A 15,953-nucleotide genomic window follows, 5' to 3' on the forward strand; every position below is an offset into this window, starting at 1 on the left:
CAACAATGTTGACTTATTTTGCAAAACTATCATTTTTATCATTACGTTAACCATGCATTTTACCATTGTTGAATAAGTGAATAGGGTGCAAGAAAGGTTTTTTTACTATCATCTTCTTAGTGCTAATGATATATTATAGTACTAAAAAGATGATCTATCCCATCTATTTCTATAAAAAAAATTCCAGGAAAAAACCCCTGATTGAAAGGTTGAAAAAAGGATCAGGAAGAGAGAAACTTTCAAGTGTTACAGGAAAAATAGAGGCTTTGCTTTTTAGGGACAAAATATTATTTATCCAACAATGACCACTATAGCAACCGATCAAAGTTTTAATTTGATGTGATTAACCAGAATAAAAGTTTTAAGTTGATGTTGATTATTATGACTTAAAAGATGACTGATGGATAGTGAAATTTATAAAATATTGTGATAATAATAGAAAAGGATGTCCCATAGAAAATCAAAGTTAACAATAATATGAGAGAGAGGCACCCTTTTAAACACTATTAGAAAGTAAAATTTCAATAGGATAAGCATATTATAGTGGATTACAATCCTAAGGATATTATTTTGTAATTATGATTAGATGCCATTAAATGAATTTATTTATAAATCATTTTTTAAATAATTTGAGCTTGATTTGATAAAAAAAAGAATTATTAAAATATTGACTAGAAATTTTTAAATCCAAAAGAATATGATAATGAGGTCTTTGTTTAATAACAAGATCGAGTCATTGAAAATTTTGAGATTCACATGTGTGGATTTTCAATCCAAAATTTACTATAATTTGGAATATAATTATTTGATCTAAGATAAAATCGTTTGATGTATTAGTAAAAGTTAAGTACTGAATATAATTTTTTTTGCTTAATAATAGTAAATATTGATTTTTGAAAAATCATTATTTCATAATTTTAATCTTATTAATATGATATACACTCAAAAGAATCTTAGTAATATGGCATTATTTATTTTATTTTGAATAGTTTTGGATAAAATTAGAGATAAATTTTGAATATTTTAAATTTCAATGAAATGAAGAAGTAATTTATTTTAAATTAATATTTTTCACATTAACAGATAAATAGCTAATATCATTATCAAACACAATTTAAGAAATTAAATGTTGAAAGTTTCCATTTTCAATGATTTGGTACACCCTAAATCTAGATATATTCCATAATGATTAATTATAATTATAATTATTTAGATGTGTATTATTTATATTTAAAACCCTAAAAATGATTAATTTTTCATAAATCTAAAAAGATATTCAATTAGTACTTACTTTTTTTTATAAAAAGTAGTAATTCAAAATAATCCAAATCTAGAAAATGTAAGCAAATGTTGAAAGGTGGTGATAAAAAAAAATGTAGATTCCTAATTTATGATATTTAAATCAATAGTCGACAAAATTTAACTTAATTGGTAGAGTTCTTTCATTCCAAAAATTAATTGGCAAACAAAATAATAATCCTGCCAAATTGTATAGTCGATTTCTTGCTCAAATTATTGTCGGAAATAGATGCATGCATGTTACGAAAATTTAATGGATGCATGGGAATGGTGAAAATGATTGCTTTGAAAAGTACAATTGTAGCTAAGATAGATCCATGTATATATACATAATCTACAAAATACAACAATAGAATCCATTCTTTGTCTACAAAATTTATTCTCTAGTTAGACAATTTCAATAAGGAATTACAAATTAAGTGTTTTTTCATGAAATATATTCTTATAAACAATTGACTCGAGCTTAGTTGAGGATAAAGAAAAATGTCCATGATTTCTTAAGTTTTGATTGCTATAGTTAAAAATTAAGCAATTAGCAAGAGCATCTGTCTGTCTGAGGAGGTGTAAACTTTTTTTTTTGTTTTAGACCATTTATAGTTATTAAATCTAAATTGTGAATGTTAAATTTTGAGAAACTTAAAATGTATTTAATTTTTTGTCGATTGAGTCTTAGCTCGATTGGTATGGCATTGTTGGCAATACAGGAGGACGTAAATTTAAGTGCGTTGAAGCACATTATCTTTCTATTTTTGGGTTGAGGAAGGGCTATGGATAGTTCTAGATATTATGTTAAGAAAATAGATATGATCAAAACATATAATGAAATTATTCAAAAAAAAAAAGTATGTTGGCTCCGCCAACTCGAATGTATATTATTCATATATTAGCCATAAGATGATATTCTCAATGGTGCAGCTTAGGGAAAACAAGGGACTCCCTTGATTAAATGGTATAATGCCTTTTGCAGCCCTTTTAAATGTTAAAAATTCAAATAAATCATTTTAATACACTTCTAAGAAAACAAAATTTCAAACTTTATCCTTATTTTTAAATGAAAATTTTAATTGATTCAAAAATTCCAATAGATGAAATTCTAAATTCAAAGAGTTTTATATAAATTGTAAAAGAATATAAAAGTAATTAATTGTTAACGATACTTATGTGTATATATTCCGAAGAGAAGACCCTGTAAATGGGCATCATGCAGACAAACATTAAGCCTAGCTGCCTAAGTAATTAAGAGCCATTCCTGCCTAATTCCAGTAAGACAAAATAAATAAAAGATGTAACAGAGTTGGCCCAAAATTCACGTGAAACCATGTATGGGCATGTTGGGAGGCTGTGGAGGCGCCTATTTTGATGTCATTACACACGTGGCTATTCATGGAGACGTCATCAGACAATAACACGTTTGGGTTTGGCCCCCATAGATTGTAAGACTTTGAACTGCCCCCCAGTTAAACCCCACCCACACGTGAGGGATATCTGCCTTGGTTTCCCTCTCCATCGTGTTAAGTTGATTGATGTGTTTCACCCAAAACCCCCTTCTCCACCATTTCATCTCCTCCCTGTTTGCTGATACGTGTTTCATAATCATTATATTCTTATATATACTTATGTTCCAATATGCAAAAACAGATAACATTTGATTCATATAATTGAAGGGATGATGATGAAAGATGACAGAAGCACCCAATTCTTTTGGAAAAATTATATATATATGGTTTGGTTGTTGAATAAGATGGGATATTTTAGACCAAGTTGTAGCGAAGACTTTGAAATATTATTAATTGAATCCAATCCTGGAGAGACAAGGATGCAGTTTCTCAGTAGTGACAACAGTTTTATCCTCCTTTTTTTTCTGTTTTTTTTCTGGTGAAGGTTTTGTCTGGCATTGTTAACACTAGGATAATCACAATGATTATATGATAAAAAAAATACATATTAAAAACTATAAAACATGCCTTTAAAAAAAATTGATATGATGTTGATTGGTGTGGTTGAATGAGAGGAAAGATAGGAAATGAAACAGACATTTGGACAACCTGGATAAATAAACTAAAGCTATCAGAGGTCTCAGCCACATTATTCATGCAAAAGCCGTAAAATGCTCTTTACGGTCTCTCCAATCTGAATGGACCATTTGTTTGTGTTGTGGACTCACATTATTCATTCAAAAAACAACTTGAAAACTTTAGTTTTTGCTTCATTGATTGCTGATTGAAACTTTGTTTATTAAGCAGATAATATACCTTTCCTTTTCAGAATTTAAAAAAAATATATCTGCAGATATCAATGGTGGATCAGTTAACATTCAACCAAGTTCAACACTAGGAACAGATAATGTTGTTCTTTTTTTTCTTTTTTCTTTTTGCAGTTTTCAAGGCGAATGTTTGAGAATTAAACAACCATTAAAAAGAAAAACATATTTTCAAGTTTGATTCTGAGCCAGGTTTTAACGTGCCCAACCTTTTCCCACCTGCTTAAATTCTTGGTTTATATAAACCAGACACACTGTTTGAATCTGTATACATTTGAGCTCCAATAAACAAACACTGGTTATAATAATAATAATCATCATTAGTCAACTAAACCACAGTTGAGCTTGTTATATTATATATTCTTTTATCTGCTACTAGCCTACTACTCCCTACTAACTACTCTTGTTTACTCAAACAAGATGATTTTGACTCTAGTTGCAACCTTGTATCATCATGCATTGACTAACTTTTTTAAAATAAAAAAGTTATTTAGCATTTTAAAACAAGAATAATGGAGCAAAGAGTGGTTGAGAAAACGTTGCAGATTTTCAAACCTGTTATTTTCAATGGTGATGTGTGTCTGCTAGATATGCCGAACAGTAACAGATACATCAAAAATAATAATTCATGGCGTCATGCGTGCCCTGTTGATGCTGGCTTCTCGGCCCGATCCAACGCATCAGTTCGGTTTACTGGACTTATGGCTAAAGGTAGCTTTAGTCCGGCTTGGATCTCTTTATTTTGGTTTGGTTGTTTCTGCTCTTTTTGTGTACTTTATTTCTGTTTATGTCTTTTATGCTTTGGGATTTGGCTCCTTTTGCTTCTGTTATGTTACTTTAGCTATGAAATGAATTTTCGTTTGAAAAAAAAATCATGGCTAGTTATTATTTTGACGGCACTACTTGCTTGAGTTATATGATTGCCTCTGCTATTCATTTTGGGTTCCTTTTCGAAGTCCTAAAATTTGGGTTATTCTAGTTGGGTCATAGCACCTTGGTTTAGTTTGAGCCCATTTTAATGCTTTGGCCATGTTGGTCTCGGTTCAGTGGCTATTGGTCTCGGTCATAGCACAATTCTTTTTATGAAATGAATGGTAAGAAAAATAAAAACAAAAGTAAACTCATGTTGTGCTAATGAACATGCAAATAGTATTAATTCTGTTCATATATGGCCGGTACATATTGTTACATGAAGAGATGATCCTAATTTATGTGTTAATTGATTCATAAATGTTCATATAACCAATTAATATACTGATGAGTGATTTCAGTGTCAAGTCATACTTCTTCCAGACAATTTTCAAAATAGGCAAATAGAAAATACCTATTAAGAATAATTCTAATCAGCTGAAGGGAAAAAAAAAGTTGAAGCTAGCATTAGATTTTAATTGAAGATCATTGGTAGTTTCAAATATGTAAGTAAGCTTTCATATGAAGCTAATTTCTCCATATTATTTGATGATGTAACGGTAAGAACTTGTGAGGCTTGAGACCAAGTGGATCATCTCCTCCATTGAATTAGCAACTTGGTTCTTTCTCATTTCCTCCAAACCCCAAGTTTTTCAGTGTTGCAGGGGAATGATTTCAGCATGTAACAATGGCTAACTTCCACATACCTTATTCTAGGCATCACACTCTGAACCAAATCCCACTCCACTTGTAGCCTAGCAAGGAACTTGAGACAAAGCCCCTCAACTTTCCATGTAATGGTTTTACCACCCTCGAAGCTTGGATGCACGAATTGCAGGTCTCCATTTTCGATACAAAGATAATGCAAATCACGAAGTGACTTGGGATTCATCCACATTGGCGTCGTCACTCCACGGTAATACCTCAGATACAGCTCCTCAAGATGTGGTGGAGGAGATAAGCCATCCAGTTTCCTGAAAGTCTCTTCTTTCTCGCATCCTTCTGTGTTGATGGACAAAACCTTGAGTTGTTTTAGGTGGGAAAGGACAGTGAGTTCCTCTTCTGCAATGTCGCTTTCTTCGTTTATATTTACTCGCAGTACTTTAAGCTTTGACAGCCATTGAAGCTCACCTAAACGACACCCATTCCTGTCAGCTTCACTTGGTACCGTGAATCCTGAGAGTTCTTGAAGATTTGAAAGCCTCCCAAGCCCCTGTGGGAGATATCGCATCATAGGACAGTACCCTAAATCCAGTACATTTAGCTTCTGCAGATTTGTGATGGACGAGGGAAGCTTTTGAAGATTGTTGCATCCATTCAAAACCAAAAGCTGAAGGTTCCGGAGCTCACCGATTAACTGTGGAAGTTCCTTGAGGGAAGCAACTCCTCTTAGGTTCAGATATGATAAGCGTTGAAGAGAGATGATCCAATGCAGGAGTTTGTGAATGGGGATGTTTTCTAGCTTATTCAGAGAAAAATCCAACACCCTGAGAGACCTTACTCTGAACAGTGGGATGGTCTTATCGTGGCTAACTGGAGAGCTGTTCATCATCAGGAATGCCCGGAGCTTTGATTTTTTATTCAGTGATTTCACATCTTCTTCCCCTGTAAAACCCAAACGCCGAGATTGTATGCTGGGTCTTTGTTTGCCATGTTCATCAAAGCTGCAAAAGGACTCTTCTCTAGCAATTTTAATGGTCAAGTCTCTCACAAGATCATGCATCTTGCAAGTGTAGACTCTTCCATCGAACCCTCTGTGCTTCACAACTTCAACCAGGCATCTACTGATGAGCTCTGAGAGGTAATCAAATGCTAATTCGATTGCAGTCCGGCTGTCTTTTCCCTGTACGAAACCCTCTCCCACCCACCAATGAACCAACTGCTCAGCACTTATCACCGAGTCCTCCGGATAAATGGAGAAGCATAACAGGCATTGCTTGAGGCGAGTTGGCAGCTCATCGTAGCTCAATTGTAAGGAAGCCATAACCGAGCTTTCACCTTCTCTAGTAGCCAATTCATCGTGGAAATTGTTGTGAATTCGTCTCCAAACATCAATTGACAAAGTTTTCGATTTCAACAAGCCTCCTACGGTCTTGATAGCTAATGGAAGTCCACAACATTTCTTCACTATATCCTTCCCTAGCTCTTCCAACTCGTAGTGCGGCTTTGCTTCCTTTTCTGAAGAAAATGCAATCCTACAAAACAATGCCCAGCTTTCTTCTTCATTGAGTACGCGAGGTTGATGAATTCGAGCTTTCTCCACCCCCATTTCAATGGCAACACTTTCTTTCCTGGTAGTGATTATTACAGCACTGCTCTGTCCCTCCCTCTTGGGTAATCCAGCAAGCAATCTTTCCCACCAGCCATGAACACTCCAAACATCATCCATCACTATCAAATAGTCCTTACCCTCAAGTGCTTGTTTAATCTTGGGCAGCATTTGACCCATATCCAATCCATACGTATCCTCTCCTAGTTGTTTCAACATGGTCTTCATTGTTTCTTCCTCATTCACAGTTTGAGATATGGACACCCAAATTCTCTCTTCGAATCGTTCGAGGATCGCGTGGTTGTTAAAGATCTTCTGGGTTATAGTTGTTTTCCCCAATCCCCCCATCCCAATAATCCCAACTTGGTGCAACTGTTTTTTCGTAGGAAGAATCCACCCTATAATCTTCATTGTATCTTCAGCCAAACCAACTATGCTGGATTCATCGAAAGCAGGCGACGTCCATCGACGATGAACCACACTGCTGACATCGTCATGGACACCTTGCTGTCCGATTGTCTTTAAATATGTTTTCAAGACCTTGTGCATCTTCTCTATCCGTCCATTGATGTCCTTGAGCCTTTTCGAAGTTCGGTGCTGAAAGATCATCTCTCGTGGAAGGAAATGGTTGCAGCGAAAGACATGGTCACGAAATTCAGCTCGGAGCAAGCAATCAGTAAGTATATCCTCGGCATCATAGGTCAATTCTCTGATCATGCTTAGAGTTGTCTTCACGGTTTCCTCCTTCCTTTTGAGCTTGTTAGCATCAGCAAGGAAGGATTTCATGAAGTCAAGCTGTGTTTTAAGCTCCATGAATTGGCTACGAAATTCAAGTACTCGACCACTGTGCTCTTTCAGGGCATCAATCAGCTTCCCTGCTACAACTTGTATGATTGCATCCGCCATCTTCTTTTTATGTTATTAACCTGCAAATTTTCTGCAGTAAAACATCAATATGTAGATGAATTGAAAATTTTTAAGTTTTTGGAGATTTAAATAAGATGGATAAACAACCTCACAGAACTCATGTTTTGAGCTTAACATCAACCATAAAAATTACTGGAAACATTGAAAATAACATCAACATGAAGATGGATTCAAGAACTTACTCAGATGTTTGCTTGGAGATATTATAATAGTATCCAATGAACTTCAAACCCTGAAAAAAGGAATTGAAAACATGCAAACGTTGAGTAGAACATAAATATGAAGATGGAAGGGAAATGAAGAACATGGATCAAACCTGCTGATGAAAGGAGTTTCTTGTCTCAACCGAGGGAGGTAGTTGATGTTGCAAGAGAAGAAACTCGCAAACAAAGGTCTTATAATGTAAACAAACAACTGAAAAAGAACACACATCTTCCTTGAAGTTGCTCATTATTTTTCCTATCCACCATCCAATACAAATGATTGTCAATTAAGACTAACACTAATCAAATGAAATCCCATGTTTTCTCTTAAGTGTAAACAAGAGACAAAAAGAGAAAATGTTGAAGACAGCCGATTGTAGAACAGTAAATGAAGTGGATTTCCATTTTCCATTCTTACTCGTTTGCTTTGAATTCGAAAGAATTTAAAGGGCGTGAATGGGATTAGGGTCCTACCACTACAATTTACCACTAAACGTCTCATTGTTGACCGAACCAGCTGGAAGTCAACTCACAACATTAGACAATTATCTTGTTTTCATCATCCTTCTTCAAAATGTATACTTATAAGTATGATTGTGTTAGTTCATAAGCAGTATGAATCAAATTTGAGGGCATCAAAATACTTGAATCTCAACTTTTATTAATAATACCAAAATCTAAAGTATAAAAATGGAAGTAATTTAACAAAATTAATCTATTAAAACAAAATTTTGAGGTGAAACCTTTTTATGCATGAGATAGTTTTCTATATTAATTAGATCTAAATTCCTTTTCATTTTCTCCAGTCCTTGAACCCTTTACCAATGACTTGTTGGTCGATGACTTAGAGATTTAGAGAGAGCTAATGCCTAACAATAATGAACTGAAAATCTTAATTGTTCCCTTTTTCAGAGATAATCGTTCCTTTAAAAACAGGTAAGGTTTTTTGGGGGGCGGGGGTCTATTATTAAAATGGATTGAAGATGAGAATTGAGAGCATAATTCACAAGTTTTGATTGATGTTTCATGTTGGTGTTGCATGTTTTTGCTAATTACAATGAAGAGAGTTTGTTACATAACACTTGTGTTGTAAATGAAATTGGATATTTGATTTAATGATTTTTTTGGGTTTAAACTGAACAGATTCGTATCCTAAAAAAAATATGTATGCTCATAAATTCAGCCACGATTGAAATTGAGTGCTATTGTATTGGATGAAAGCCAGTGCTGTTTTTGTAGTATTTGGGTGTTTGGGAAATGGGGTGAAATCTCGTTTCCCGGTCTTCACGTGACTAGAAGTCAACTAAAATGAAAACACGAAAGAAGGGGAAAAAAAGGCAACTTAAAACGTGATCTCTGCTTGATTTACGTTTGGCAGGGTACAAGGCTCCTTAAATTTTAATATTTTTGTTTTAATTAGGGATAAATTAGTGATCCAGTTATAATTTATTTCTTTTTTATCATTTAATTATGAAAAATTATGAAATAGTCACTCAATTATTAGTAAGTTCCTTTTTTTTTGTCACCCAACTATTCATTTTATCTTTTTTCTTATCACCAGTTTGCTAAGGTAAAAATGAAAATACTCAAAAATCCAAGATAGTTAGGTGACCGAAAAAAGAAAAATTGGATAGTTGAGTAACTATTTGTAACTTTGCATACTTCGATGGTCAAAACATAAATTTACTAATAGTTTGATGATCATTTTATAATTTTTCATAGTTGTATGATTCAAAAAGAGAGAAAAAAACATAGTTGGGTGACTACTAATGTAGTCTACCCTTTAATTAGTTTTATTATAATTTTAAAACTAGTTTTTCTTTTTTTATACTTGCCATTTTTGTGTTACTTTTCATGTTTAGGATTTAGAGTTGCTCCTTTCAATAATGTCATTTACAAGATAAGCGTTCAATAATGTAGATACTCTATTTTGGCTACTAACATTTTATCTCTTGAGATAAAGAAAATTATATTTTAAGAAATGGTGCTACCAAGTGTATCTCTTCCAGAACAATAACTCTTGCTTAGAACAGTTGTTGTTCAGAACAACTATTATTCAGGAATATTTATGTCTAGAATAGCTAGTTCAGAATAGGGTCTTAGTTAGAATAGCTACCATCCAATGTTTATTTGAGAACAACTCATGTGGAAAACAACTAAAGTTCATAATAGCTCTTGTTTAGAATAATGGCATTTCAGAAACAACCATTGTTTGCAAGAACTTATATTTAGAACAATTGTGTTTTTGTGGAAGAGTCATTATTCAAAAGAAGTTTTACTAAGAAAATCATCACCACAAAATAACATTTATTCGAAACAACCTCTACATTGAGAACAACTCATCCTAGGAACAAGCTAATGTCTACGAAACCAACTAAAAATCCGACTAAAGTAAGTGTACCTATCAATTAATAGTATAGCTACAGTGAGAAAAGAACTAAAAGTACTAGTAATTATTATCTTTCTATTATTTAACTGATAAATTTAAGTGATTGATTAAAACTAAAATTAACTAAATTAATTAAATACGAATGCGAAAAAGAACAAATCAGGAAAATAATTGAATAATAACCAAAAAGTGAAACAATACCAAGGAAAGAATTTACCTAGACTTCATCTGCCCCTATCAATCTAAATTACGTAATTTATTCACTTAGCATCTTGATCTGTATAAATCCCTAAATTATGTTAATATCTCTCTTCAGAGCAACTGACTTTAGGTTGATTAATTGAAATTTCTTTCTAATTAAAACTCCTATTATCGCATTAACTCGATCTATGGATTACCCTATTAGATTTGACTTTAATCCGGTAGATTTATGTCATCTTATTTCTAGGATTGCATGCAACTCCACTCAATTATGCTAGATCTACTCTTAAATAGGGTCTATTCATCCTCTAATTTAATCACATCAAACATGGATCAATAGTTTAGAAATATTAAATCAAGAATTAAGCACACATAATTGAGAACAAGATCTAAGTTTTTATTGCGTAAAATAAAAATCAAACGACAGAATCCATCATAGGGTTCATTTTCCTTGGTATTTAGAAAATTAGTTCATGCTAACAAATAAAAACATCCAAAATACATTATAACCACAAGAAACAAAGGAACTCATAATAATCTCCAAATAAATCAAAAGGAATCTTCAATCTTGATGGAAATCTGTTTCAGAATCGGCTTCAATGGTATTTTTCGAGTTGTTTTCTTGAATATTCTATGACGGCTCACTCCTATCTTTTTTTTTTGTTATATACAAGTGTTAGAATGCCCAAAAACCCTAAAAATCACATTTTTGGCTGTTCGAAGTACAATTCGCAAAATTGACACGGCTGTGTGGAAGGGGTCAACCAATGTGGCTCTTGTAACTTGCTCCAATTTTCCAATTTTCGCTCCTTTTGCTCTCAAATGCTCTCCTAAATATAAAAACATGAATTTAAAAGATTAGGAGCATAAAATTCACTATTAACATCAAATAATCACCCAAAAACGCATTAAGAATGAGGCTAAAACATGTTACTTTTAGCACCTATCACAAGCTAAAATAATCATTATTCATGAACAACTCTCATCCAAGAACAATCATCATCTTGCGTTTCAAGAGATATTTCGTGAAAGATGTTTCACATAGTACCGCTTCACCAAAGTAGAAGTGGAAGTAATACTGAAATATGACAGAGTTCTTATGTTATCTTCACTTTTGGGATGTTCTGGAGAGCTTGGTGTATCAAATATTGAGGTAGTTAAGAGTTCTCCTTTTAACACTTTCCTGTAATGTTAAGTGTTTCCCCCTCCTTTCATAAACATAGTGAATTCTTCTTCACTATTCACCATCACCAACAAAACCTTTCACTATCCCTTCTTATCATTAATGCAATTGTAATTAAGAAATATCTATCATTACTCTTATTAATTACTAACTTTGTAATTTGTATTCTTGAAATACTATAAATAGAAGTTTTCCACAACTGGTGAAATGACTTTTGGTACTTTGAGAATTCTGATTCTCAAAGCCCTCTCTAAAATTCTCTCAACTTATTTTATTTACTTAGCCTTATTGTTATTCACATTTTCCTTTCTCCACCTTACCAACTACTATTTGTCGCTACGCATAGTGTTACCTAATTTGCTCCACTCTTTCTCTCTGTCTTCTTTCAATCCATCTCGTTCATTTATTTACAACACTTCATCTCTCCATAAAAAGAACCCTCTATAAATATATCTTGTCATTGCACCCATCACTTGATAAAAAAAATAAAGTATATTTAATAATTAGTAATTTAATTTTAAAAAGTAATTAATAATTTATTTTTAAAAATATTAAAAATATCTTATGCTATTATTAGAAAATAAGGTATATTAATGTTTCTTACTTCAATAAAAGTTTATTTCATTCCTTGTAAAATATTTAAGTTAGAACTATAAATTTGGTAACACTTTTTATTTACTAATTATTCTACTATTCATAACCTTAAACACTTTTGGTTTAAATCTGATTTTTTTTTAAATCTCATTTATTAATTATTTTCAACCCATAAATTTCTCTTTAAATCCTTAAATTAAAAAAAATATGTCCTTAAGAACACTTAAACTCATGTCATTTTAATTGTTGAATAACAATAATGTCAACTGAATTAATGCTCAATCGGCAAATCTCATATAATATTAGTTTAATTTTCTCTATTTTACTTTTTATTAATCTATGCTATTTTTTAAGCTATTGACTGTGTTGGTGTCATGAGTCAACAAACTTGATTAGAAAATTTACAGAAATATCCTTCCGTAATTAAAAATAAGTTACATTATTCAAGGGCAGCTTAGTCTTTTTAATTAAAAAATCAATAAAAATATGCATATGATAGAATTCAAACCCACATCAATGGCATTAGTAAAATGTAAATCTACCGCTAACAAAAAATTTATTTTGATATTTTTATAAATTTTAATTTTATTATGCACACTTGTTTACCTCATTCAATTGTGTTTGTGTATATACAAAGTACTTTAGTCTTTTTATTAAAAAAGCCCAATAAAAATATAAATATGGTGGGATTTGAACCCAAACCAATTATATTAGTAAAACTTTTAATTTACCACTCAACTAAAGTTTTATTTTACTATTTTTATACATTTTAATTTATTATGCACACTTTATTATTTCCATCAATTGTATATTTATCTATAGTATTATTTAAGTCTCTGACTGAGTTGGTGTCACGAGTCAATTACCACAGTTAAAAACGGTTTTCATTTTAGTCATCTGTCCTTAATTCAATGTTATTGTACATTCATTTTAGTTGCCCAACTTTAGTAAGTTTTCATTTTAGTTACTTATTTATCATTTTATTTTTTTAGAATTAATTTTAGTTTTTTTAGTTAAAGGGAAAAACTTGTGTGTGTAGGAAAAAACTTAAAATTTTACATGAAAAAACTTGTTTTTACATGGAAAATAATTTATTTTTTAATTTCCTTTATTATTTTTTTTCTTTTTAGAATTAACCAGGTTTTATAGGAAAAACTTGAGCTTTACTAAAAAAAATTATCTTTTTAATTTCCTTTAATTTTATTCATTTTCTAGAACTAATTGTAAATATTTTAATTTCCTTTAATTTTATTCATTTTCTAGAACTAATTGTAAATATTTTCCCACTAAATTAAAAGGAAAAACTTGAGGTTTTACAAGGAATTACATGGGTGTTTATAGGGAAAACTTGGGTTTTTACATAGAAATTATTTTTTCAGCGAATTACTTGAGTTTTTACAACGAATTGAGTTAAAAGGAAAAATTTAAGTTTCATCTCTGCAATTGAATAACTCAATTCCGACTATATTTTTTATTTTTTAAATAAAATTAATTAAAAAAATAAGTAATCAAAATAAAAATTTATTAGTGTACAATAATATTAAATTAACAATAGGTGACCAATATGTGAATAGTTTTTAATGATAGTTTTTAACTGTAGTTTGGTAACCAAACTTCAAAAAATTAAGCTTTGAAAATTGTATTGTTTTAATTAAGTTTTAAATTTCGATTTAAGATGTGGGTTAATACTTAATTTTAATAATTGGTTCTAGATTCAACTTAGGGTTCGTTTGTTTATGGTCGAAAAACATTTTCCAAATTTTACGTTGTTTTGTTTGCTGGAAAATGAATTCCTATAGAACACATTCTCCAAAACACGGGTAAATCATTTCACAATTTTCGAAAAACGTCTTGCCGATTTCTAACATGTAAGACATTTTCTATTCTCTTCTCTTCACTCGCATCGCAATGGTTCTCCCTTCCTCTCTATCCATTAGCCTCCGCCTCTCCTTCTCATCTCTATCCATTATTTTTTTTGGTCGAAGAGGTTTGATCTGGATATTTAGCATATGATAAAGGTTTCCTTCACATTAACTGGGTTTTCAATCTTGGTTCTATAGTGATTGAAAATTTTCCTAGTTGTCGATCCCCTAATGCATTTTTCTTTCTTATTTTTGGTCTTAAATTTTTGAGTTTCTACTTGAGTATTGAATAATGAGATTTTTGAGTTCTGGTTCGATTAAGTTGTCTACTTTCTACCTCTGCATCACTTTGCTGTATTTGATTTTCTATTTTCCATCTTGCGGCTTGTTACTGTGTTTCATATCATAAAAGGTATTGGTTTAGCTTTAAATTCTGGACTGGTATCGCTACTATTTCGTGTAATACTGTTATTTGCAGCCACAATCAGTTGTTAAATTGTTCACATCACTATTGGGGACTTTAGCAGTGGCATTGTCGACACTGTTACACCACTTCCAGAGTGAAAGCTTGATTGAAAAAATTCCTAGTTGTCATTAATCCAATGAACCTTTCTTTCTTATTTATGCTCATGAAGTTTTATGGTTTGCTTGAACTGTGGCATAATGAAAGTCATTAACTGGATTGTTGAATGGAAGTTTATTCTGCACTTACAGTAAAACACATATTAGCTTTTATGGTTTAGTACAAAATTTTTGAACATTGGTTCATTGGCATAAGCATACCTGTAGTATTACATGTTTAGTGTAGTGCTATAAGGAACTTATGGACTGTTCTCTTGGCAAGTTGTTACGTTCCCTTGCATGCATCTTTTCCAAAACCAATGATAGCAATGGTAATCTCTTTTCTTCTATTTCTAAAATAATTAGTGACAGTGGTTATTTTTTGTTGGATTACATTAGTTTTCATTATTTCAATTGCTGTCATTCTTATAAATCAGGTTGTTGGTTATGCTGTTGGAGGAGGGCATGTTTTACATATGGTTTGTGATCTGACCATTGCTGCGGATAATGCTATTTTCGGTTAAACTGGTCTCAAGGTGCTTACAAATCACATCTTCTATTGCTCCAGCTTTGTTGTTTTTGTAATTTTCATCTTTGGATGGTGGTGCTGATGCTACATGCTTGTACATTTGTTGCCCTGATTAGAATTATCTGATTGGATATGCCACAGGTGGGAAGTTTTGATGCTGGTTATGGAAGTTCCATAATGTCCCGTTTGGTAAGCAACGAGAAAGATGGAGGCTTTTATTTGGCATGATACTCGTTGTTCGGTTTACATGCAATCTGAACAGTGTGTTTGATCTGTATTCGATTAACAGGTTAGACCTAAAAAGGCGCACCAAATGTGGTTTCTTGCCAGGTTTTACACTGCCTCTACGGTAGAAAAAATGAGGCTTGTGAATGTTGTTGTACTGGTAAGTTGTTCTTGTATGAAGAGTGCCACTCATTCAGCTTATTCCCTCAAATAGATATGTCGAAACCGTTTTTTGAAAACAAAAATTTAGTTGTCGACTTTTAAAAAACGAAAATTGGAGTCGCCACCGATCTTTGATTGAGGTGTGATCGGCTCACCTTAAAAACAATTCTGGTCTACGAAATTTGAGAAAATGGGTTCGGGAGTCAGTTACGCACAAGGAAGGGTTAACACCCTCGCAACGCCCAAAAATCGATACCAAATTTGATTGTTTAATTTCTTGGTGTCGAAAATTTGAAAAGATTTTAAAAGAAAACTTTTAACTCGTGAATGAATCAAAATAAAACATTCTTATTTCAAAGAAATAAAACATCACACCCAGT

General features: G+C 32.1%; 1 protein-coding gene and 1 long non-coding RNA gene across 2 annotated transcripts; one reads left to right on the forward strand and one right to left on the reverse strand.

Annotated features, from left to right (window-relative positions):
- Nucleotides 1–4,914: 4,914 nt before the first annotated feature.
- On the reverse strand, nucleotides 4,915–8,227 carry LOC107951773 (disease resistance RPP13-like protein 4). The gene is made up of 3 exons (XM_016886908.2): nucleotides 7,981–8,227; nucleotides 7,847–7,896; nucleotides 4,915–7,663 (listed from the first exon to the last, which is right to left on the reverse strand). The coding sequence occupies exon 3, from the start codon at nucleotides 7,641–7,643 to the stop codon at nucleotides 5,097–5,099; it is 2,547 nt and encodes an 848-aa protein (XP_016742397.2). The 5' UTR covers nucleotides 7,644–7,663; nucleotides 7,847–7,896; nucleotides 7,981–8,227; the 3' UTR covers nucleotides 4,915–5,096.
- A 5,725-nt stretch (nucleotides 8,228–13,952) lies between these two features.
- LOC107951772 (uncharacterized) lies at nucleotides 13,953–15,610 on the forward strand. The gene is made up of 4 exons (XR_001698596.2): nucleotides 13,953–14,102; nucleotides 15,095–15,193; nucleotides 15,328–15,375; nucleotides 15,476–15,610. It is a non-coding gene; the product is annotated as an uncharacterized lncRNA (long non-coding RNA).
- The last annotated feature ends 343 nt before the right edge of the window (nucleotides 15,611–15,953 follow it).

Source organism: Gossypium hirsutum, chromosome D01, assembly GCF_007990345.1.
Source record: "Gossypium hirsutum isolate 1008001.06 chromosome D01, Gossypium_hirsutum_v2.1, whole genome shotgun sequence".
In the NCBI taxonomy this organism is placed as follows: domain Eukaryota; kingdom Viridiplantae; phylum Streptophyta; class Magnoliopsida; order Malvales; family Malvaceae; genus Gossypium; species Gossypium hirsutum.

What these genes read in the sequence shown, in the direction of transcription:
- LOC107951773 (XM_016886908.2), bottom strand. Translation starts at nt 7,643, where the DNA reads ATGGCGGATGCAATCATACAAGTTGTAGCAGGGAAGCTGATTGATGCC.